This window comes from Theropithecus gelada, chromosome 8, assembly GCF_003255815.1.
Source record: "Theropithecus gelada isolate Dixy chromosome 8, Tgel_1.0, whole genome shotgun sequence".
In the NCBI taxonomy this organism is placed as follows: domain Eukaryota; kingdom Metazoa; phylum Chordata; class Mammalia; order Primates; family Cercopithecidae; genus Theropithecus; species Theropithecus gelada.
The window spans coordinates 11,789,196-11,814,399 of NC_037676.1; the positions used below are offsets into that span (position 1 = coordinate 11,789,196).

Sequence of the window (25,204 nt, forward strand, 5' to 3'; positions counted from 1 at the left end):
TGGTGACAGTGCAGATAATAGACTGGTGTAATGAGAGGTTCGGTCAGGGAAACCAGTTCTGGATGCTTTTGTGAAAGTCCAGCGGAAAGTGAAGCCCTGCATGAAAGCAGTGGCCAGAGGGATGGACAAGGGTGATGAGAGGGCAGTGCTGACACACCGTGTGCAGAAGGTGGAGGAGCCTGGGAGCGGCAGGAGAACCCAGGCGCCTAGCTGGCTTGCTGGGTAGATAGGATCTGATGACCTCAGGGACTGTGGATACAGGAGGATAATGGAGTCACAGGAAAATGGGACACAGCATGAACATTTCTCTGAAACTAATCTTTTTTTGAAAATCAAATTTTATCTGTTTCCGAGAGACAATTTCAGTCTAATAGACCAAAAAAATCTCTAAAGGGAGGTTAAAATGTGATCAACTCTGTCTATACTGTGACAACCTTTGAATTAACTCATTCAGAAGACTCATGGAGAAAGTGATCTCTTTCTTCTTCCACATGGAGAGCTGCTCAGCTGTTAGTACCACGAGGAAGCATTTTAGGACTTGTGGAACACACAAGGACATCAGTGATGCAGCCAGTGTCTATTCGTCCTGTAGGCACCAACTAATTATCATGAAAAACAGCTACCATTTTTTAGGACTTAGTTTGTACCAAGCCTTGTTGCCTTACATCAACAACATGGCAGATTCTTGATTTGTGTTCTGGAAATGAGGGAGATGAGGAAGTTAAGTGACTTGCTCAAGGCCATACAGATAGGAAGCAGATGTGCTGGAGGATATTCCAACGGGACTGATACACTCTTTAGAGCAGGCGTCCCCAACCTCCAGGCCCTGGACCAGTACCGGTCTGTGATCTGTTAGGAACCGGGCTACACAGCAGGAGATGGACGGTGGGCAAGCGAACATTACGGTCTGAGCTCTGCCTTCTGTGAGATCAGCAGCAGCATTAGATTCTCATAGAAGCATGAACCCTGTTGTGAACTGCACATGTGAGGGATCTAGGCTGTGCACTCCTTATGATGATCTGAGGTCTGAGGTGGAAGAATTTCATCCTGAAACCATCCCCCACTGCACTCCGTGGAAAAATTGTTTTCTGCGAAACTGGTTCCTGGTGCCAAAAAAGGTTGAAGCATACAAACTCTAGCGACACGATCGAAGTTATATGAAAATGATATGTATTGGATTTGTGTGATTAGTTCTGATTATTTAAAAAAAAAGTTGGTTGGATTCTGTCTGAGATCCTGAGAAGGCACATTCTCACCCAGAGTTTCCTGAAGACAATATTTTGATTTGATTCCTTGCTTGGGAAGCTTTTTGAATAAGCAGGATTAAGAAATTCTCAATTGAGAAGAGGAGAAGGAGGGATGCCGGCCTGATAGGATATCCTCCAACTAGAGTTTGAGTTCCTATGGGGCAGAGACCGTCCTTATTCATAACTGCTTTCTCAATAGAACCTAATAGAATGCCTAGAACATGTTGCTGTTCAGTAAGTATTTGTGAAATGACTGAATCCATAAAAGGATGTTTCAAACTTGCCTCCCTTTGAAGATTTTTGTCATCACAGGGCAGGAGACAAACAGCAGAAATGATCCCACTGAGCTGTATTATCATAGAAACATGGATCAGAATAGAAGACAGTTACTTACAGCACACACAGAGCAATCACACAACTGCAATTCAAGGATGATTAATGGAATGTGCCCAAATGATTTAATTTAGAACTTCACAAAGCCTAGTAGAGTTGGTTCCAGTTAGCTCGGATGAGAGGTCACACAGATTAAAAATAGACTTTCTTAATAAAGAACAATAGGCTACATTCATTTAGAAAGATACAAAAAAAAAAAAAAAAAAGACAGGCCTTAGGGGTGGGTATGAAGCTTAATCCTATTTAAGAGTTCAATTAACCCCGAGAAGATTGAGTGGGTCTCCTGCCTTCATGGCCATTCCTCTGTCTAGTGGAAGCTTACAAACAGAGATTCATAAAGACATGAAAGAAGCAAGATTTATATTTGTATATAGTACACTCAAAATATTTTTAATGTTTCAAATAATAAAGTTTAGAAATAGAATTATATTGCTTAGACTGTTATGGTACTTAAAACTTTTGAAATAAATCACATTCTCTTTTGAGTTGTCATATTTTTTACTATGATTCATAAAATATTCAAACATGAGCATTTGTCTTGACAGGTAAATTGAGTGCCTTGAAAAAAGATCCTTTCTTTCTTATACTTAAATGATCAAACAAAATTACATTTTCTCCTAAATATATCAGCATATCCTCCAGAAATCTAAATAAAAATTCATTCTGGAGTAAATTCCAGTCATTCTAATATTTTCATAAAGAGCAGAAGTCAGGTTTTGCTCAAATCAGTCCATCCTGAGTTGCTAAGTGTCTGAGATGGGGCATCCAGGTGCCTGGGGCCTGTAGAGGTCATATATGTTATCTTATAGAACCTCTGAAAATTTAATCTCTTGATTCTTTTATGTGTGCCTCAGCCATATAGAAATGACTCAAAAAGATTATGTAAGGAGGGACAATTAATTTCATTAAAAAAAATGTTGTTCTTAAGGCGGAAAATTTCCAGGATTATGATAAAAAGTAGTGGTTACATTATATTTATGTTCTCTAGTTCTTTGTTTTAAAAATATTTTCAGGCCTGATGCGGTGGCTCATGTCTCTAATCTCAGCATTTTGGGAGGCCGAGGCGGGCAGATCACCAGAGAGCTCAGGAGTTTGAGACCAGCCTGGTCAACATGGCGAAACCCCATCTCTACTAAAAATAACGAAAGTTAGCCGGGCCTGATGGCGCAGGCATGTAATCCCGACTACTCAGGAGGCTGAGACAGGAGAATGACTTGAAACTGGGAAGTGGAGGTTGCAGTCAGCCAAGATCACACCACTGTGCTCCAGCCTGGGGCAACAGAGTGAGACTCCATCTCAAATAATAATAATAATAATAGTGCTAATAAAAATAAAAATAAAAATATTTTCAAAATATTTGAGAAGCTTGACAGAATGAAGAGCTTCTCCCTGTCAAACTGAAGCCATTTAACTGGAAGAGGAGAAAGAGAACTCTCTGCCCTCCTCTCTCCTCCAGCCATGGCATTTCCATTCCTTCTTTCCCCCGCAGACCAGCCAACAACTCACATTCTTATTTTCTTCTTGGGGTGTGAGAAATCTTGCTGACATTGTGGAATAGGATGACAACTTTGTTCTGTTATACACTTTGTTTAAATTGCAGCGAATCATGGGGACAGCTATTTAAGATATTGGAGATTTAACACTTTAAATCCATTCAATATGTGGTAAATATATTGGTGAAAAAATAATTGCGGTTTGGCCATTCAAAGTAATGGCCAAAGCCGCAATTATTTTCAATGGCCAAAACCACAATTACTTTTGCATCAACCTGATATTAATCCTTATGGTATTAGGACATTGTTATGTTGCGTGATTTTTCTCTTGAGCTGACATGTGATGCCAGTTCAATATTTTCCCTCTATTCTGAAGAGATACTTTTCAACATTATCGAAGTGAAGAAATGAGATACAGCCTAAACATGAGACAAAAGTTTAGCTCACAGAAGGACACAAGCTAGGAAAATTCTGTGTAAAAACTACCTAGCAGCAAAAATAAGATCACTGACATAGACGGCAAACACCCCCGCCAGACCAACTCTAATGCTTTAGTGTAAAGGCACTTGAAATTTTAATATTTTCTCTAACATGAGACTATAAACTTTTAATATAGCTCTTAAAAATCACAAATGTCTACAAACTGAGTGATGCACTTCAAGTTAGACAATATACCTTTAATCTGTTTTTGTTTTTATTACACAGAACACATAAGACAGCATGATTTTTTAAAAGCACATAGATCTACCAATCCAAGTCTAATTTTTCATATTTTCATTTCTCATCAGTCCTTGTCCATTTCCCATAATACTGTTAAATAATTATAATTAGAAAAACACTCTAATTTTTTCTTCAATACAATTATTCACATTGCTTCATCACTGTAATTTTGATAGTAGAGCATCAGCTTTAAGCATCAATTACATCTTTTTCTGTGGCTACTAAGTAATGAAGATTAAAAATAAATCTTGGTAATTATTAACAACTAATTTCCAAATTCATTCCCCAGGACGTTGATCAACATCTAATTCTTTTACTTAAGAAAACAATTGTGGTGGCAGTTACAAAGAAGACCCCAAGAAACACATATCTTATTGTAACACAATGTCGTTATGTCAGAAAACCACATATATTTTTCTTATATATTGAGCAAAACAAATTTCTTTTACAGATTTTAAACAACATTTTCCCAGATATTCATGAGATGTATACATTTTATATATTTAATAAAATGCCTATTTTAAGGTGAAATTTATTCTAAAATAGATTGGTGAGAAAACACAACCAAAATGTCAACTTACCAGCCTTTTCCTTCTCTGAAATACCTGGAATAGCCTGAAAAAAAAAGACACAAAAATTGTGGTATTATTAGGAAGAAACATCAAAAAGCATCATTAGAAATAAAATGAAGTATAATTAATGAAGCAAAAATGAAATAGAGCCTGCCAATAGAAAAATTAGCATTTTGGAACTATCGGTAAAATCACTAGATCTGTCTTTGATAACTGTAAATCATCTTCTAATTATTCTCTTCTCTGAAGACAGACTCAAACGAATGTATATTCATATTATCTTTAACACTGGCAAAGGGCTGGGCGTCGTGGCTCACACCTGTAATCCAGAACTTTGGGAGGAAGAGGCAGGCAGATCGTTGAGCCCAGGAGTTTGAGACCAGCCAGGACAACATGGTGAAACCCCATCTCTACAAAAAATACACAAATTGGCTGGGTATGGTGGCATGCACCTACAGTCCCTGGTACTTGGAAGGCTGAGGTAGGAGAATCACCTGAGCCTAGGGAGATCAAAGCTGCAGTGAGCTGTGATCCTGCTACAGGCTCCAGCCTGGGCAACAGAGTCAGACCCCATCTCAAACAAACAAACAAACAAACAACAACATTGGCAATAAATGAATCTAAAAACACTTTGAATTGGGGTAGAACTTTTGTAGTTAAATTTTCTGGTCCTATTTTTAGGAGACAGAAGCAAATTGGTTAGTTTCTGGGCATTTCAAATCTCTTCCCTGTTGCTTATTTTCTCTGTGCACTAAAGTGAGCTATCTTACCTCTCAAGGCTCAGGTTTCTTCTTTATTAATCACATCTAGATCATCACATCTACTTCACAGGATTGCTGAAAGAACTAAAGGAAGCAGCCTCTATAAAGCATAGCAGATCTTCAGGGAAAAGCCACTCTTACTATCTATTAAAATGGGCCTTGGTCCAGTGGGTTAGTTGACTGATGTGAAAGATTTAGAAGCTCAATCCCCAGCATTTATCACTATCATTATTTAAAAACATAGGGCTCAGAATGAGATCTTTCCAAGAACTTAAAGCTTAACTGTCTAGTTCTACTGTTTGTGGATACCCCTAAACAAATGAAGCACGTTGACTTTCTGGTTCTCATTCATCTCAGTTACTCATGTATAAAATATAGTTGAGGATGTATTAACTGACCCACTGGGATTTGATGCCTTCTACCCCATAACCACTGACCACAAGATAGATCCAAAGGTGATATTTCTTCATTTCTTCAGGGACAACATCCTCAGAGTTGACGTAAGAAAAGCACACTCAAATGAGTATTTGTGTGTGTGTGTGTGAGAGAGAGAGAGAGAGAGAGAGAGAGAGACCCAAGTACACCTCTGTTGTGGATCAGCCCAAGAAAATAGCATCAATCTTCATTTCTAGAAATAGCAAATATCACGACGTCTATATCCTTGTGAAATATTGATTACTGCTGAGATCTTCACCTTTGGGATTTAGGGGATTTGGTGATTGATGCAATTATTCAACTAAGGTAAAGATTTCCTTATGGATAAAAAGTAGAGGCTGGGCGTGGTGGCTCACGCCTGTAATCCCAGCAATTTGGGAGGCCAAGGCAGGTGGATCACCTGAGGTCAGGAGTTCAAAACCAGCCTGACTAACATGGTGAAACCCCGCCTCTACTAAAAATACAAAAATTAGCCAGGCATAATGGCAGGTGCCTGTAATCCCAGCTACTCAGTAGGCTGAGGCAGGAGAATCTCTTGAACTCACTGCAGAGGTTGCAGTGAGCCGAGACCGTACACCATTGCACTCCATGTGAGACTGTCAAAAAAAAAAAAAAAAGGAGAGATACGGGGGTTGCTTTGGCAATATTATTTTATACTGAAAGCATATTTTGATTCAATCTCAATCTACGTTTAGGCTGCCAGCATTTCCTGGGCATTCTTTCATTTATTAAAAAGTCATCTGACTTTTCTTCTTCTTCAAGAACTTCTCTGATTCAATACTAGAGGAAAGCAATTTCCTCCTTTTACAAGTGATCCTACAGTTTTGGTAATGTTTGTTTACTTTCCATGTGTCTCTTACAACGTATTTAAAATTAGAATTAAATCCAAACTATGTATTAAATGTTAAGTCTAGCCCCTAAATTTACCCCTGATCAGGGGTTTGAAAATACATTCTCTCTTTTGTGAAAAGCAAACGAACAGAAAAATAAAACAGAAACCCTTCTTTTATCAACCAGACTGGAAAAGTTGGTGACAGGTAATTCAAGAATGTTCCTGGAGAAAGTTCCTCAGGATAAAAATAGCTAGTGCTTACTGGGTGCTTAGTATGTGTATGGTCCAGTTTTAAGCTTTTACCTGCAGAAATTCACTGCATCTTTAGAATACCCTGTAAAGTCCTGGAATGTAAAGTAACTTTTGTGAGGTCATACTGTCAGTAATGGAAGCAAGGCACAACACGGGCATGCTGGCCTCTGAGCCACACTAAACAGACTTATTTTGAAATGAAGGAGGAAAAAAGTTTGGATTGGTCTTATGATAAGACATTTACTTAGAACACAAAATACCCGTACAGGAATATTTTGTATGGGACATTTAGACATTGTCTAAAGAAGCCCTCTCTTCTCATGGCAAACACATTTAAGTCAAGTTGAATGCTTTGCCCCAAATCACAAGTTGACCAGTGACAAAAACAAGTATTTTTTCTATATTTTATTTGATTTCAAAAGTATATAACCAAGCATGTGTAAGTAAATATTTAATAAAAATGATAATCAGTGAGTTGGGGTATCAAGCAAAAATATATTTTAGCCTCCTTATGGCCAATGTCCATATTTCATGTAGCCAGTGTCAATTACTTTAGAATCTCACCACACTCTGCATGATTTTTAAGCTACCAAAGCTCACTTCCATTACATAACTTCAAAGACCATATTACAATGTAGAGAAAGGATAGTCAAAGTGTAGTATTCCCAGAATTTTATAACTTCTTTTTAAGAGTAAAACCAGATAGTGATAACAGGTGGATAGTCCTCCAATGGTGTATCTTTGAATTTGAGGGAGAATTGTCTCTCTAGAAAGTTGTTTATGAATAAATGTACTAAATTCTTAAATTTCTGAAATTTTCCAGAGATGAACAGCATTAGGAACAATTAAAAAATGTTGACCCTTGCTCTACAGTTAGTTAAAGCTGATTGTTAATTCTTAATTACATGCCTCACATTATCCTAGATACAAAAACTTAGGAAAGTTGTCTTCTTTGTGGAATTCATAATCTAATTAAAGAAGTTACCAAAAAGGCAAAGAATGGATGCTGAATGCGAATGATTAGCCACATCACTGGTTTGGCATTAAAAAGAGTGTGAAGAATATAGATCATTAGTACTATCCAAGTAGAAATGGAATGGTTTTCTTGGACATGAAACCCTTGGGCAGGAGGCATTGATTGGCGGATTCTTCTCGTCCTTGGTTTCTGAGAAGAGACCTGGATAGATTTGGGTCCATGTCCTGAGGTCCCATCATGTCATATCTAGTTCTGGGCTCAGAAATAAAATTTCACACAAGCTGACTATATAATAGGGTACAGAGTAGGTGTTCATCAACATTGGTGGAACTAAAACACTGAATGCCTATTTGTATATACAATTTAAATAACATGTATGATTGATGCTTATGAGAAAGCTCCCATAAAAGGCATATTTTTGAATTCATTAGGGGCTTTTGCTAATAGTTGCCATATGTTTCATTTGAACTGCATCCTCAGGAAGTGATTTAATGTTTCTTGCAATAAAGCAATTAAACAGGATTTTCCTGCTGGCCATATGGGTTCGCTGTAACTTCATATTTTTTTTTCTCTTATTTCTCAATGGAACAAAGGAAAGTCTACAAATAACTTCCAAATGAAAGGGGAGAAGAATCATCCATAGTCTTTTGCTTTTCTTGTCTAAGATATTTAAATAATAAGATAGCACCTTTTCTATGGCTCCCAACCACCCCGGCCCCCTATACTGAGACCGTTTAATAGTTCTCCACATGTAAAGATTTCCATTGAAGCTGGCCAGGTAAGGTGTTGTATTAATACGATCGAATTTGTAAAAAGCCATTTAAAAAAGCTTTTTTAGTAAAAGAGAAGGAAACAATTTGGTTTCTTCTAATGAGATCTTTTAAAGCTGTATGTGGGAGCTTAGACTGTGTGCATGTCTGTTTGTGTTTTTGGATGTGAAAGATGGTTGGGGAAATGCTGATTTTGACATGCCACGTGGAAATGTTCTAAACATATATTGATTCTTTGGGTCTGCTGCTGAGATGGCTTTCTGCACTTCCAGGAGAACCTCAGATGGATACCTTTTAGGAACTCACACCAACCACATGGAAGCTGCTAACATAAATAGCATCATAAGTAATAGGCATCCTATCTGAATCCATGACAATTGACAATCTGCATATCTCATCAATGGAAACATTCTAATTGAACCAATTTCTTCCTGATGATTTTAGGAATATGCTTTTTTTCCTATTTTCTCTGATTTTAGGAATATGTTTTTCTATTTTAGAAATGAAATGAAATATTTCTATTCATTTTCTTTAATATGTTATTTTTTATGACATTTTCCTCACTTGAATGAAATGTTTTCCTCCTAGTTCTTTAGAATCAGGAACATAGAATACTATCATTAAGAAGGACCTTATAGGCCAACCTCTTCAAACAATTGGCAGCTGTGATAGTATGTAAATTCTCCTATGTTCCGTGAAGCAAATTTATTTTTTGTCCTGCAGTACACAAACAGAGCACTAGCTATTTTGTGCTTTCTCTTTTTATAGTCAGAGCTTTCTTTTACATGATTTCGAATATTCAAGATGTTCGCACAGAAGTGTTTGGAGTGCTCTGTTTATCTCTATAGAAATTTTCTTCATTTGCCTTTTAAAAAGTGGCTTAATTCATAGAAAAATCAGTAACAGAGTAATTTACTCCTTTTCCTTTAAAACATTCACTTTTGTTCCCACAAAAATATGTTCCACAAAAAAAAATTGCAGAGAAATTCCAAAATAAGTAATTCTGTCCTTAGAAATTGCAAGAAAATATCCTTCAGTGATGGAACAGCCCCTGTCTCAGATGAGGGCACAAGAGCCCATTGTGGGCACATGGGCAACAGGAAGTGTTTTGGGATTCACATTTTTTGGGAAGACATGAAAGACAGCATGAAAGAAAAGAAGGTACATGGGAAAATGGGTTTGTTTTCGTCTCTTCTTCATTTAAAGACTCTTTTGAAATCACTCCAGTCTGCAATATTGTTAGCCAGTCAATGATTTCAGTCTGCTTTCATTTGAACAAAGAAGTTTATTGAAAAGCTGTGTCTGATTGGCAATCTGATATCATCTATTTTGGTTTACAAAGTGATTCTCTAGCTTTGACAGTCATCATTCTTTCATTAAAAATATAGTCTCTTCTTGATGGAGAGGGATTTACAGATCATTCATGTTTCCCAATCTTCAGTTCTTCAAATACCGCCTTCAGAATTTTTACTATATACATGTATCATCTATAAATTATTGACTTAATAATTTAATAAAATCAAATTTAGATACATTTTCTATTTTTTACTTGTTCTAAATAATAGAAATGCAAAATTTATGGGTTTGATTTGTGGGTTATATTACTCATAATACATACTAGGATACATAATTATAAAATTTCAGAATATTTACCCCAGTATCAGCTGATATACCATTAGTACTGTATGTACTATATTTCGCAAAACACTGATTTAGCTCTTTCTCTCTCATTTTGCCTATGAGGATGTTGAGACCCAGATAGGTTAAGTGACTTGCCTAGTACTATACGGCTTTTTGTGTCCAGATGGAAACTAGACTGGCATGTGTCTTTATAACCCTATCTACTATACCATTATTCATAAGACCGATGAAGCCAGAGGTCATCATGGCTTCATCCTTCCTAGTGTTCATGATTCCAAATTAACTTAGTTTCTTAATGAGATCATAGAAGACCATGGAAATTCAGTTTCAGAAAGGAGAGATGATGTGCTGGTATAAGCATTGCCTTCAAGGCACAAATATCTATAACCAAAGTGAAATATTAATAAATGCATGCACAATTATCTGAGAAATGTCATTCATGCTGTGCATCCTTCTTTTTCTAAAAAAAAAAAAAAAAGAAAAGAAAAAAGGACACATCTTACTTAATAGAAGCTGTCAGCCATATTGAGATTTAGTCCCCCACTGAAATCACTGACTTTAACAACTGTCTTTCAGTTTTGTAGACTGAAATTACAGCTTTATTTATATTATATGGTGTAGAAATTTAGGGTCTCAGCTTAAAATAGTTGTTTAAACATTTGAACAAAGGCAAAGTTGGTTCTTAAGGGATATTTTGGTGCCGCTCACAGGTATGTCTGTTGGTTATCTTGAGCAGAGATGACATGACCCTCCACTAAATAAGAATGAAAGTTGGGATTGTGACCTTGAAAATTTTTTCTTTTCCTTTTCAAAACACTGGCATTTACTGTATTTAAAGCCGGTGACTCTCTCTTCAACAAATCCTGCAGAATATGTTACTCCATGCTGTCTTCCGATAGCTAAATGTTGAATTTACGGCTGACAAAGCTCTGGTTGAGGCCACTTTTATTTGGAAATGTGGTCTAAAATAAATACTAATCATTATTCTAAGTTTTTTTTTTTTTTAAATAATTTCTTTAGCAAGCTAGATAAACAGAAAGGGCCCCATGACTGGGCCACATTAACTTAACTCTTCTCTGTCTTTATTGAATTTTTTAATGATAATACTCTGTATCTCTAAGAAATTTACAATTGATGATTTATTCATGACATATCCTTCAGATATATTTTCATCCTCTAAATTCTTTTCAGAATTTAAGAAATCATGTCTTTCTCTATGTTACCATTAAAGTTTATTCCAATTGAACATTGCTAACAGAAAAAATGCCTATTAAAATTAATGAATATATTTAAGTATTGCATATTAATGTATTCATTCTGTCTATATTACATATATCTTCTTAAATTTGCAAACTCTTCAAAATAATTATTTGATTGTTCTGTATGTTGATTTGCCTGTGGTAGCCACTTAGAAATACTGACTATTCATGATAGTTTTGTTTTTTAAGTCTGATCTATGAAAGTTCACAATTAAGGAGTAATGTAGACATGTAGGCTTATTTCCAGTGAAGATGATACTCAAGATAATTAACTTATTCAGAGAGCAATTGACTCAAAATAGCTGTTTATCTTTCTTTTTGTTGGACGATATCAACCAGCAATTTATCTTGCCTTCGATGTTACACTCCTCATAATGATTCATTTTGTCCGTGAAGTCTGAATCGTAGCTTTTTGCTGGTGCGAAATGCTCCTTCTCACAGGATTTCCTGGGCATTACTAAGGCAACGTCCCTGCTGAAGATTTTTACTCACAGCACTGTTTTCCTTAAAATGCTTTAGTGATTCTCTTTCTTCTTCCTAGAATGCTCAGTCTGTAGCAATGTGCTCTGAGATCCTCATCCTCGTGTGCCTAGGTCTAGTTAATCATAAAGACTCATTCTAAGTACTCACTACCTACACGGTCTTTTGCTAAGTGCAGTAATTGCAGAAAAGAAATTGAAGACATGCGTGAAAAGAAGTAATCTAATTGTGAATCCACACTGAGGACTGAAACAAAACATTAGAGGTGAATATGAACACGTACGAGGTTTCTTACTGCCACTTATTTGCGTGATGATTTTTGGCAGTTTTCTAGAACTCTCTGAGCTCAGTGAGATAGGGGTAGATATGGTATCTACATCCTGGGGCTATTTGTGAGGGTTAAATGAAATTGCTGCATGGGAAGGGATTGTCACACAGCTCCATGATTGTGAACTATATTCCTACTGTTGTATTTGTTAATATGAGATTAAAAAGCAACTACTGTGAATATTTATTTGGAAATAATGCAAAGCAAGTATAGGTTGTCTGTCTCTGAGTCCTCCTCTTTCTCCAGTCCGCTTAACTTGTTTCCACATGTTTATTTCTCTTTTATTTATTTTGAATAATTTTAAATTATTTTCTGTGAGATTTTGAAAAACATTTTCTTTTTTTTCAACTATTTTCCTTAAGTTTTATAAAGCTCAGTGTGGAGGATATAATCCTTCTCCCTCACCTTTAATTTGAGGTTTGTCACCACAAACTAGCTATTACTATTCTTTGTGCTTTTAGGTAAGCCAGTGATGATATTTCTACTTGGGTCTCCATACAGAGGAGCAGGCTCCCAGTTCTGTAAGTCCTGGAGCAGCAGACCTGAGGGCATAAGTGGAAATGATCCCTGTACCAGAAAATGTGGAACGTTTATATTCTGCACTCATGTGAACTTTGGGTGACTTCTGAATTGTAGGAGATCCCTGGGACCACCACTCGCATTTAATCAGAACTCTTCACAGGATTTATCACTTACTGAAATTTCCCCAAATGAAAATGAATTCCATTCACTATTCATAAATTATTGAAATGTATTCATATAATTATACATATAATATACATATATAATATACATATATCTATATATGTATATTTATAATATATATATTACACATATATGTGTATTATACATGTATTTATAACATATATTACACATATATGTATATATAATATACATATAATATACATATATTATAAATATACATATAATATTGGTCAGTAGACTTGGATAAAAACAGAGGTGACATATTGGTTTACAGTTTAACAGAATAGCATATAATATCTAGCTTATAAACAAAATAACATGTGTTGTCAATCTATTTGTTTTGTGTATTTTCACTTAGTGTCTTATAAAGCTGAGAAATAAAGCATTTACTCATAGCCATCTTGGTCTGGTTAATTATTACCAATTATATTCAAATATAAGCTTAATTTCATTTTAATAATTCAATGCCTGCATGTTCATCTGTATTACCAAACATTTGCTGATATTCCCACCATTTCATAACATCCAACTTAAAAACTTTTAGTAGATCCAGGCTTCTGGTAGAAACTCGAAACATAAACCATTAAATCAGAACCACAAAAAGAATACAGATTAAAACTACTTAAATGATATACATAAATCTCTTTATGACGAACCGTAATCTTGTTCACTGAATTGGAATTTATTCTTATCAAATATGACTTCATAAAGTGGGCTCTTGGCTGGAGCCCAGAAACATTTTTATTACGGGGAGATATTCATTGTAGTGGTAACCACCCACAAATTTGATATATCTTATGCGTGGTCTAACCTAGAATGTGCATCATGATACCAGGATCAGTAAAATATAGGTTTTATTTTGGCTGAAAGTAAAGGTATTCTAATGTTCTGCAGCTCTAATGAAGGTCATCACTTCAGGCCTGAGAGTGTGCAGAATCTACTGTAAGTGATTGGGAACTAAGGAAGAAGTTTATGACACAGAAGACTAACAGAATCTGATGAATGGCCTGGTGCAGTAGCTCATGCCTGGAATCCCAGCACTTTGGGAGGCTGAGGCAGAAGGATCCCTTGAGCCCAGGCGTTCGAGACCAGCATGAACAAGATGGTAAGACCCTGTCTCTACGTACATACATACATACATACGTGCATGTTAATAATAAAAAGAAATTGATCAAAAATTTCACGAGAGGTTCCTGGAATCAGGACGATAATCAAATAACAGCCAAACATTTGGTGCTTTCAAAGTGGTAAATTGTGTTAACATTGAGATCTCTATAAACATTCTGCTCTTTGAGGGCGAATGCTTGGGCAGAAGAGATGTCCTTGTTGGCACCTCTGAGGTACAGGTCTGAATCTATCTATAAAATGTAAGAGGAGTCTGCTCTATGGTATCAGAAAGACAGGTTAAGTTAGAGGTGAACCTGATGTTGGAGCCTTTCAATTGCCTGCACTTGATAACATGGTAACTATTCTGTGACCTCGCTCCTTAAATCACAGGAGCCCAACTCAATTTCTTCTACCCCGTTGATGACCTAAGTCCCCGTATTTTGTTTGTTAATTTCCATTTGCTGCCCAGCCCCCTCACCCAGATTTCCTTTCTATCCCATCCTCTGTGCAGGAAGGGTGACCTGGATGGAGACAGGGAGTCATATGCTCAGGTTTGCCTGGGATAATCTTGGTTTAACAGATCTCTTGATCAGTTTAACATTTGTCTCAAAATGTTCATTTTTGATGACATAAAGTTATTAGTAGTTACATTAAAATTATTCAGGGTGGGTTTGTGTTTCCAGCTTCTAGAGTCTTGTCTAGTATTGTGTGAGATGCATGTGCAGAGAACAAAGTTCTCACTTTAATATGGGGTTAAATCTGAAAGACTATTAAGTGATAAACAGCTTCTCCTTCCCTGACCCCTTTCAGATGTAATCTAACCAACACCTCCCTTTCAAGAACAGCATGTAGGTTGCCTACTGGCTTAACAAAGTGTACTCAGACACACTGGTTAGGGACAGCTAACTCTTTCTGATTTCTGCTGGTGATGGAAGTGTCCAACGATGCCTCCCTACCAGCTACTTGGTCTACCAGTCAGTGTGGTCTGGTGCCTGCTGCAGCCTGTAGGACCCACAGAGTCTGACAAGGTAGAAGGGCAATGTGGGTTAGGTGGATGTGAGATATGCAGGATAAACAGAGGTGCAGCACTTTTGTCCTGGTATATACAGTCTTCAGTGAGTTCTTGGTATCATGGTTTTGTTATTTATTGTATTGTATAAAGCTCCAATTATGTAGTTAGATAATTGTTGAGTAGCATATTTCTTTTCTTTTCTTTTTTTTTTTTTTTTTTGCAATAATGGTAATTAATTTTGACAACTTTCTCAACCCTCAAAAGTGTCCCAGTCTGGATGATAATTTATATGAGAATGCTTTATATGGATTCCATCAACAGGGTCCTTATTCCTCTTGGCTTCCAGGTAGACTGGGCCCATAGCAAGCCATAGAAGGAGACAGAAGGGGAAGACAGTGAGGTTGGATTATCTACTCCCTTGGATCCTACCTGGTATGATTGCTTGGAATTGGTTGTGACTTTTCACCTGAGGTCATTGGTTTTCTTACGGCAGCTGACTTTGCAGACTTTTTCCACTCTGGGTTTTGTTACTTGCTTCCTTCTCTGGTCTTTTGGGCCTTGGGGTGATCAGCTCAGCTGCTACTAACCCCCTGGTGACTATAGTATGCTTTGTGTTTCTCCTACCGTACAACTTTGCGAATAGTCCCTGTGTAACTAATCCCTTCTCAAATAATCTTGTGTTAAGTGTTCCTTGTATTTTCTATTGGATTCTTAATTGAATCTATTCCTTTTCTTTTCTTCTATGAATGAGCATTGAAATTTCCTCTCTCCCCACTCTCTTCCTATGTGGAGAGTTATGTGAGGCATAGACTGTAATAAGTGAAAAAAGTCTTACATCATTTATGTACCATTAAAATCTACCTTAGTTCCAGAAAACTATATTTCAAAATGGGTCAATGAATTCTGAGCTTTCTGTGAGATGTAGTTTGTAGCACTGACATATTTTCAATTTAGACTAATGCTGAAAAGATTCAAATCATCAAGTATAACGAAGGTTAAGTAATAACATGAGCAATAAGCCACATTTTTGTTTATAAACATAGATGGGAGGAAAATTAACTAGCAAGTATGAAAACACTAATGTCTAGACTGAATTGCTTCAATACTAATTTTCTCTAGAAAACCCATTAAATAATTTGAACATTCAAGATAAAAGCATAGACTTTATAGACATAGCCTGGTTAACTGAAATTTACATATAATTTTAGAAGTTAGATAAGATTGCTAACTAAACGTTTTACAAAACACATTTTCAATAATTATTTATCAAAAGCTGGGTAAAAGATAGGAGATGAAGAGAGAAGGAAATAAATCCAAATTCTAGGAGAAAAGATAGAGATGAAATGGCTGTGGTCGGTAATTTTTTGACCAATATCACTGAGGCATAAAGATCGCATCTGTATTGGGCTGTGACTGCTGTGTGGTGAGGGGAATGAGGGGTAGGGAGGGCCCGAATTAAAGGCTCTGGGAGGTGATACATAGGGAGAAAGTATAGAAGGAAAGGGAGAAGTTCGAATTAGGAGATTTAAGAGGATTGCATTTACAAGGGCAGGCAGAAGTTGAGGAGAGTGGAAAGAGGATTGAGAAAGCAAAGTCAGAGAAATAAATTGTAGTCAAGAGTCCAGTTATAGTCCTCAAAGTGGCCAGCATTTTGTGAATAACTAGGAAAAGTGATGGTAAGTTGCTTCTGTGACATGGGGGAATAGGCAACACTTACTTAGCGGTCACCGTAACTCCGCACTTAACTCTGCACCGTAACTCTGCACCGTAACTCTGCCAGGCAGTTTTCTAAGTACTTGGCACTTACTAACTTATTAATAATCTTTTTAAATTAAATTAAGTTTATTTATTTTTAGAGACAGGGTCTTTTTGTGTCACCCAGGTTGGAGTGCAGTGGTGTGATCATAGCTCACTGTAGCCTCAACCTCCTGAACTCAAGTGATCCTCTTGCCTCAGCCTCCTGAGTAGCTAGGAATACACGCATGCACCACTACACTCAGCTAATTAAAATATATATATATCTATTTATTTTTTCAGAGAAGGGGTCTTGCTATGTTTTCCAGGCTGGTCTGAAACTGCTGGCCTCAAGTGATCCTCTTGCCTTGGCCTCCCAAAGTTCTGGGATTGGTGGCATGAGCCATTGTGCTTAGCCAACTAATATAATCTTAATAACTACCAAAGGGTAGTTATTGTTACTATATCATTCTATATATGAGGAAATCAAGTCAAATACAGACAAGGTCACATAATTGACCCAGATCTCACCATTAGTAAGTGTCCATGTCAAGATTTGAACCGAGGGTTTTAACTTAGTTAAGTTCATATTCTTCCCTTCTCTTCTACACAGCCTCTTTAGGAGTCACATTTTTGCTTTACTGCACATATCCTTTACCATAGATAACAGTAGGAAAAAAGGAAGTTAGAAACTAAAGATATTGGTATGGTTTTAATTACTAGTAACAAACAAACAAAACACCTAGTTGGAACATGGGCTTAAAGAAGTAATTGAACACTGATGATCCTTGAGATGCCTATTGATTAATCTTAAGGGAGCAGGAAACATTAACACAAAGGTAAGCCATGGACACATTTTCCCTTTCTACATGTCAGTCCTCGGCCAGCTGAACCTTCCCTCTCTTCTTTCTGAATACCTTTGCTAGCTAAGCGTGCACTTAACAGAGTAAAGGGAGAAATCATAGTTTTTATGACCGCACTAGAAAGTGTTTATATACTTTCACGAGACAGATTGAATGCTCTGTGGTTTAGCCTCGTGTAATCTCTCTCCTGCAAAGAAACACAATTGAGTGAGGTTAACTCCAAAGCTGGGTGCTGACAAGGAGCACTTAAAATAGAGCTGGATTTTGCAGACCTGGAATTCTTCGTCAATCAGCAGTGATGCTAACGGGTCTATTTATACCTATAATGGGGATACCTTTCATCAGGCTCAAATGTAATTGGTTTAGTAGCTGTGTAGTTTATAAAACTGTTTCTGATTAGAAGCACATCAACAAAATAAAAAACACTCAAAAAAGTGAAAGTAGCATATTGTAAGCATGTAAAAGACACCTGGTCTTAAAGAGAAGTTTTGCATTACAATTAAGATTCCATTTTCGCCTCCCTTCCCCACCCCGCCCTCCACTGGCAAAGAACGCTCGCAAACATCATTCTCTCCACAACTTTTCCATTATCATCTGTTTCTTCCCACCCAAGTGATATGGTTTGGATGTGTGTCCCCACCCAAATTTCATCTCGAATTGTAATCCCCAGTGTTGGAGGAAGGGCCTGCTGGGGGTGACTGGATCATGGGGGTGGATTTCCCCCTTGCTATTCTCCCCATAGTGAGTGAGTTCTTACAAAATCTGGTTGTTTAAAAGTGTGTAGCACCTTTCCCCTCACCCTCTTCCTCCAGCTCCAGCCATGTAGGATATGCCTGTTTCCCCTTTGCCTTCCGACATGATTGTAAGTTTCTTAAGACCTCCCCAGCCATGCTTCCTGTACAGTGTGTGGAACTGTGAGCCAGTTAAACCTATTTTCTTTATAAATTACCCAGTATCGGGTAGTTCTTTATAGCAATGCAAGAGCAGATTAATACACCAATTTCTTTCAGTATCCTTCTCCAACCATTGTTTAATTCTTATTTATTTTTTTTTTTTTTGAGATGAAGTCTCACTCTGTCCCTGGTGTGATCTCGGTTCACTGCCACCGCTGCCTCCCAGGTCCAAGCAATTCTCCTGCCTCAGCCTCCCAAGTAGCTGGGATTACAGGTGCATGCCACCACGCCCAGCTAATTTTTTGCATTTTTAATAGAAATGGGGTTTCACCATGCTGGCCAGGCTGGTCTCGAACTCCTGACCTCATGATCTACCCACCTTGGCCTCCCAAAGTGCTGGGATTACAGGCGTGAGCCACCGCACCTGGCCCATTATTTAATTTTATAACCTTATTATTAGGGCTGACAAAAGGCTGGTTTGGATTTTAAGTTATTAAAAGTTATTGGCACTATGTCAAATGAATTCTAGTTTCAAATATGAACATTAGAATAAAATGCTGCTTTGTTATCTTACATTTCTTGCTAATATCCATTTGGGATATTTGGTCTTATGATTTCTGCTGTCTATGAAATGGGTTAAAAACATGCCTATTAACTCTTCATTAAGAGAAGTTCAGATCTTCTTTGCATAACTCTAACCTTTGTACTGGGTGCAACTTCATCTAATTATCTATCTTTTGAAATGAACAAAAGAAAGTATTTGTAGCACATTTAAAAATAAAAACATGCAAACGATGTCTTTTTTTCTTTTTCAAGGATTATAATAGAGCAGGGCCCCAAAGCCACACAACTGCTATACTCCTACCGTGGTTTGGATGTTGTCCCCTCCAAATCTCATGTGGAAATCTGATCCCCGATGTTGGAGATGGGGTCTAATGGGAGGTGTTTTGGTCATGGGGTGATCTCTCATGAATAGATGAAGGCTCTCCTTGAGGGTATGTGGGGTGAGGTCTGGTTCTATTAGTTCCCATGAGAACTGGTTGTTAAAAAGAACTTAGACTGGTCATGGTGACTCATGCCTGTAATTCCAGCACTTCAGGAGTCCAAAGCAGGAGGATTGCTTGAGGTGAAGAGTTCTAGACCAGCCTGAGTAACATAGAGAGACACCATCTCTACAAATAAATTAATCAATTTTTTGAAAAGAGCCTGGAACCTTTCTCCCCAGCTGTCTTTTGCTTCCTCTCTAGCCATGTGATCTCTGCACACACCAGCTCCCCTTCCCTTCTGCCACGAGTGGAAGAGCCTGAGGCCCTTACCAGATGCAGCTGTACAGCCCACAGAACCATGAGCCAAATCAATTTTCTGTATAAATTGCTCACTCTCAGGTATTCTTTATAGTGACACAAATGGACTAAGCAGATCCCAATTACTTAAAATACAAAATCTAGTACCAGGAAAGAACTTTTAAAAAATACTCACGTTTACTAACCTATGTGCTAAACAGGGAAGTAGTCTATAAAAAACTGGAAAGTATTAAGTGATTCAAAAATGAGATACTGGACAGGCGCAATGGCTCATGACTGTAATTCCAGCACTTTGAGAGTATCTGGCGGGCAGATCACGAGGTCAGGAGATTGAGACCATCCTGGCTAACATGGTGAAACCCTGTCTCTACTAAAAATGCAAAAATTAGCCAGGCATGGTGGTGGGTGCCTATAGTCTCAACTACTTAGGAGGTTGAGGCAGGAGAATCACTTGAACCCAGGAGGCAGAAGTTGCAGTGAACCGAGATCATACCATTGCACTCCAGCCTAGCGACAGAGCGAGACTCAGTCTAAAAAAAAAATAAATAAATAAATAAAACAAACAAAAACAGATACCTAAACAGTTTAGAGCATTTTAGTAGCAAAGTGAATGTCCTTAATGTAATGAGGCCTTGTCCTCTTTCCAGTTAGCAGCACTCTTTTCTTCAGGAATTCGCCATCATACAAGCCTTGAATCAGGAGGATAATTCATTCAGTTATAAGGAAAACAGGTTTTCTCAATTTTCTATGATTTTGTAAAATGAGATCCAAATATACTTTTAAAATTGGCTGTTATTTGCAGGCCATCTTGATAATAATTCACACCAAATCCACATAGGCCAGATGAGACAGCCAACCTATTTGTTTATGTGTCTGTTATTGGAATTCAGTAAATGTGCTACATTCTATGTTGTCTATTTTTAATTCCTGCAAATCTTTTCTTTAGTATCTGGGTCAAAATTCCATTAACAAATGCTGCATTTTCATAGATCCTCTATTTGGAGAACCCTGAGTACCAGAAAATTAAAGATATATTGAAGTAGACCTGAAAATTATTTCTATTCAAATGCATTATTTACATTGGGGTTTTACATGTACTTTTCTTTCAAGAACTGTAATAAATTTTCCTTCATAACAAAAATTCAGAATAGAAAATACCTCAAGATTGCTTTAATTAAATGTGTTAATTTCTTAATCAAAACATTTATAATATTATCTATCTGGCTAGTTTGATTAGTACCCACTGCTGTTGAATAACTTTGATCATTTTAGCTTTGAAAGAACAGTATATCAGTTGCTAAAATAAATAATAAAATCTTAATTGTTTTAGTTACATGTTTGAAAGCTTCTAACTCTATTTAAAGTACAAGTATGTTGGGGGCAAGTACGATGGTATTTATATTTGTTTGTACCCCCATAAACCCTTTTTTCACTTTGTTGGACACAAATTTTTACACTGAATTTTACTTATAACCTTGGATTTCATATACATCTGACATTATAACATATAATGTTGAACAACATATAGTTGAACTCAGTTGAGGATTTATACTGGGTATCTATAGACCTCAGATCTAGTCCTGTGAACTTAAGAAGGTTAAACACTTTAGATCACAGTTTTCTTAGTTATAAAATTTTAGCATATCTTTAAAGTTCCAAATTTTGGATAATTCTTAATCTGTGCTAAAACACACTATGTTTCTTTTGGAAAAGTGTGTCAGTAAAAAGCTGAGCCAAACTGGAATGAGTTCTAAGAAGTAATATTTCTTTACTGCGTGGGGATGGCAATTCTCATAGAGCTTGCTATGATGAGTTTTGAATGTGTCCACAAATTCTTTAACACTCCCCCTTTTAAAAGGTGAAGCCTAGTTCCCTTCTCTGATAAACTATGGCAGAAGTGATGGTATGCGACTTCTGACACTGTTCCATAAGGCACTGCAGTTTCCCTCTTGCTCTGTCTTTTGGAAGGTTTGTACTGGCGAGAGCGAGCGGCCATGTCATGAGGATACTCAAGCAGCTCCATGTGGGTCACATGGCAAGGAAGTGAGGCCTCCAACAACCAGGTGAGTGAGCCATACTGAAGACAGACCCTCCAGGCCTAGTCAAATCTGTGGAAAACCCTATGACATAGGCTCAGCTAAATCCACTCAACTAAGCTCTGCTCCTAAATTTCTGCCCCATGGCAACGGTGTGAGACTATAAATGTTCATGATGGTTTCAAGTTGCTGAATTATGGGGAAATTTGCTATGCAGCAAAAAAATAACAAATGCATTTCCCTACTTATTTAAATGAGGAACTTCTGACTATCTCTCATATACATCTGCAAAACTATGACTCAACTGAAAGTGCATCTTATTCCCTAGGGAATTAGGTTTTCTTAAAGCTCCTTCAGAAGATGGTTTTGTGTTCAAAGACATTAATTTATCGCTAATATAAAAATTTGAAATTTCTCCTGCTATAATTAAGTTGCATTAATTTACAAAATGGAAATAGGCAGAAAGTGGGCCTCTATTCTTTATTATTATTCTCTTCCATCATTCTTTGCAGTTAAGTATTTTGCTTGGGTTGATAGTCATCCTTTATTAATTTATATTTGTTGAGCTCTCTTGTATATTTTAAGTGAAAATAGGAACTATATACAGAATAATAAAAATTGATTTCTAAGCTTAAGGAACTTAGATTTTACAATAAATATTAACGTGAGCATACATAGTCAGGCATGTGGTATTCGTGCCCTTTTTTTATATATACATAGAGATAAGGGAAAGCAGCAAAATGAATACCTTATTGTTTGGAATATTTACATATTTTATTTAATCCTCACAGCAATTCTATGAGACATAAAGTAGGCATTTTGTTAATTGGTGGTATTATTTCTTTTGTAAATAATATTTTTTATTTAAATATTAATATTTAAATGTTAAATAAATATTTTTCTGATTCTAAAATAAAAGTATTTTAAAGAGTGATAATTTGGAAAGATGCTCCAGCACGGAGTTAGTGTAAATCAATTCAGCAAACTGGTTCATGAATTACGTGAAACAGCTAATGTGTCCCAATGTCCTTAATACCCTGGCTGAATTACAGCCTGCCAGGAGGTGCCACTGAGCCTGTCGGGGACAGACCTGTTACTTAAGAATAGTTAATAAAGTGTCTGACAAATGAGACTTATTTTTTTTTTGAGTCTTGCATCAGAAGGAGATCTGAAGGCGTTTTTAATTTTTTTGTTGTTGTTGCTGCAGATTTTTTTCAAATGTGCTAACAGAAGAATTTCCAGAAATACCACTAAAAAGCAAATTCAAGGTTTTTAGTAGTTCATATTATTGAGGCATATGTAGTAGACATGTCTCTAGTGCAATTCTTTAAAAATGACTTTAAAATTAGCCTGGTGTGGTGGCGGGCGCCTGTAGTCCCAGCTACTCAGGAGGCTGAGACAGGAGAATGGTGTGAACCCGGGAGGCGGAGCTTGCAGTGAGCCGAGATTGAGCCACTGCACTCCAGCCTGGGTGACACAGCGAGATTCCGTCTCAAAAAATAAAAAATAAAAAAAAAATAAAAATAAAAAGCCTTTAAAATAAGATCTAACTTTATCAACATAATATAGTTTTATTATACTTTTTCTTCTTTGTGCTAACCTGCATAAGCTCTTAGCTCCTAAATTAAATATAAACCATGTACTTTTACTTATGAAATATAAAATAGAAGTTACTTTTTAAGATTAGAGTCTTATTGCATATCAAGCAGTTGCAGTCTTTACTAAATTTGAAAATTTTGGATTTAAGCCAACCAAAATGCAATTGTGTTTTCCTTAATTAATCTTGAAAGTGTTTCGTATGTGTGTGTGTGTAGTGTGTCTGTATTTTTAGGGTGACTATTGGAGATTAAATAGACTTTTGACAACACTTTGGTGATACTGTGCAAAAAGCACTTACCATAAAATAATCCAAATGATTATCTTGTTTGTGTTTTTAAACACTGAATGCTAAAATATGTCCCAAGTTTCTTCTTCTTGAAATGAATCACATAGAAAACAGCTATAACAAAGGTACTGGAGGTAAAGTTCACAACAGAGAAGTTTCTTTTAGCATTCTGTAACTTGTGGCAATTTATAAAACAACTAGGTAAAAACAAAAGGAAGAAAAGATAAATCTCAGAAGTTGGTCAGGGTAGGCTGTTTGCTGGTTTATTCAGAGCTCTGGAGGTCTGGAAAGGAAGTAGGAATGAGACTAATGAGCTTTTAGTTTTCAGAACAGAGCCAGTCCCTTCAAGAAACTGTTTGATTATTTCGTGGATGGCAAAAAGGGGTAATGTGATACGTACAAGACATTTTTTTCTTGCTTCCCATATTCCTACTAAATTGCACAACACTACAACACTTCCCAAACACGTAAACGTGTTCTGGGACAATAATTCTGTACACACGCACACAGAAAATCTCACAGGGCCATATATGCTGGTGTAAAATATAAAAGGTGGTTGACGGGTGGGTGGTTTCTGAAGCCTGATCCTAAGGTAGAGACATAAAGCACGCTGTCCAGGAACAACTCTCAGTCAGCCATGGGTCTTTCATGTAAAGACCAACCTCTGAAAACATTTGGAAAATGCTATAAAGAGTTAAGAACTTACAGAAAAAAGCATGTTTGGCATTATCACTGATGAAGTTCAGGACAGAATATTCTCTGGGAAAAATGGGCGTTAAGAGAAAAGATGGTCTTCTTGCATCACATGTTAAAACATGTAGTGCTTTATGTTTATTTCCAATTAAAGTAAGAAAACAACTCTTTCAGTCAATCATCCAATATATAATAAAGACAGTACAGTCATGCACTGTAATGATGTTTTGGTATACACAATGTTGGTCCCATATGATTATAATGGAGCATATATAGAAACCTGACACATGACACTGGATATTGGCATTGCATAGTAGAGGAAATGGTTGACATTCAGTAATGGTGCTGGGCTACTTGGTTTTTCTTATAAAAATATATAAATAAAAAAATACCATCTAGGTTTGTGTGAGTACACTCTATGATGTCTGCACAAGGATGTGTGTCACCTAATGGCGCAATTCTCAGACAGCATCCCTGCTGTTGAGTGATGCATGACTATACTGCAAGGCAGTGATGAGGGTATTAAAAATTATGAAAAATGAGATCTAAGAGAGAGAAAGCTAATCCACATGCAAATTTCACTAAAGATTCAAGAGAGAAACATTTGGCCAGAAGAGGATCTAGCTTTTTATTTATGGAAGACTTGCGTTTACAGCACAGACCTATGTACATCAGCTGATCTCTACTTAAGAGTTGGGGACGTGTTATAGTAGAACATCCAAAGGCTGACCAAAAAAATACATATACAACTATTATGTATTTATAATTTTTTAAAGAAAAGTACATATAATTGTGCATATAATCGTGCCACTC

At 36.8% G+C, this 25,204-nt stretch overlaps 1 protein-coding gene across 3 annotated transcripts in view; it reads right to left on the bottom strand.

Annotated features, from left to right (window-relative positions):
* Positions 1–25,204, bottom strand: part of DLC1 (DLC1 Rho GTPase activating protein) — a 523,910-nt gene that overhangs the window by 215,797 nt on the left and 282,909 nt on the right. For all 3 annotated transcript variants that reach the window (XM_025393619.1, XM_025393613.1, XM_025393612.1), the window contains exon 5: positions 4,435–4,468. Coding sequence is in view for 2 of the 3 variants with exons in the window: in XM_025393613.1 (XP_025249398.1) it covers positions 4,435–4,468 (34 nt within the window). In the remaining variant the exon portion in view is untranslated. The remainder of the gene's footprint in view (positions 1–4,434; positions 4,469–25,204) is intronic.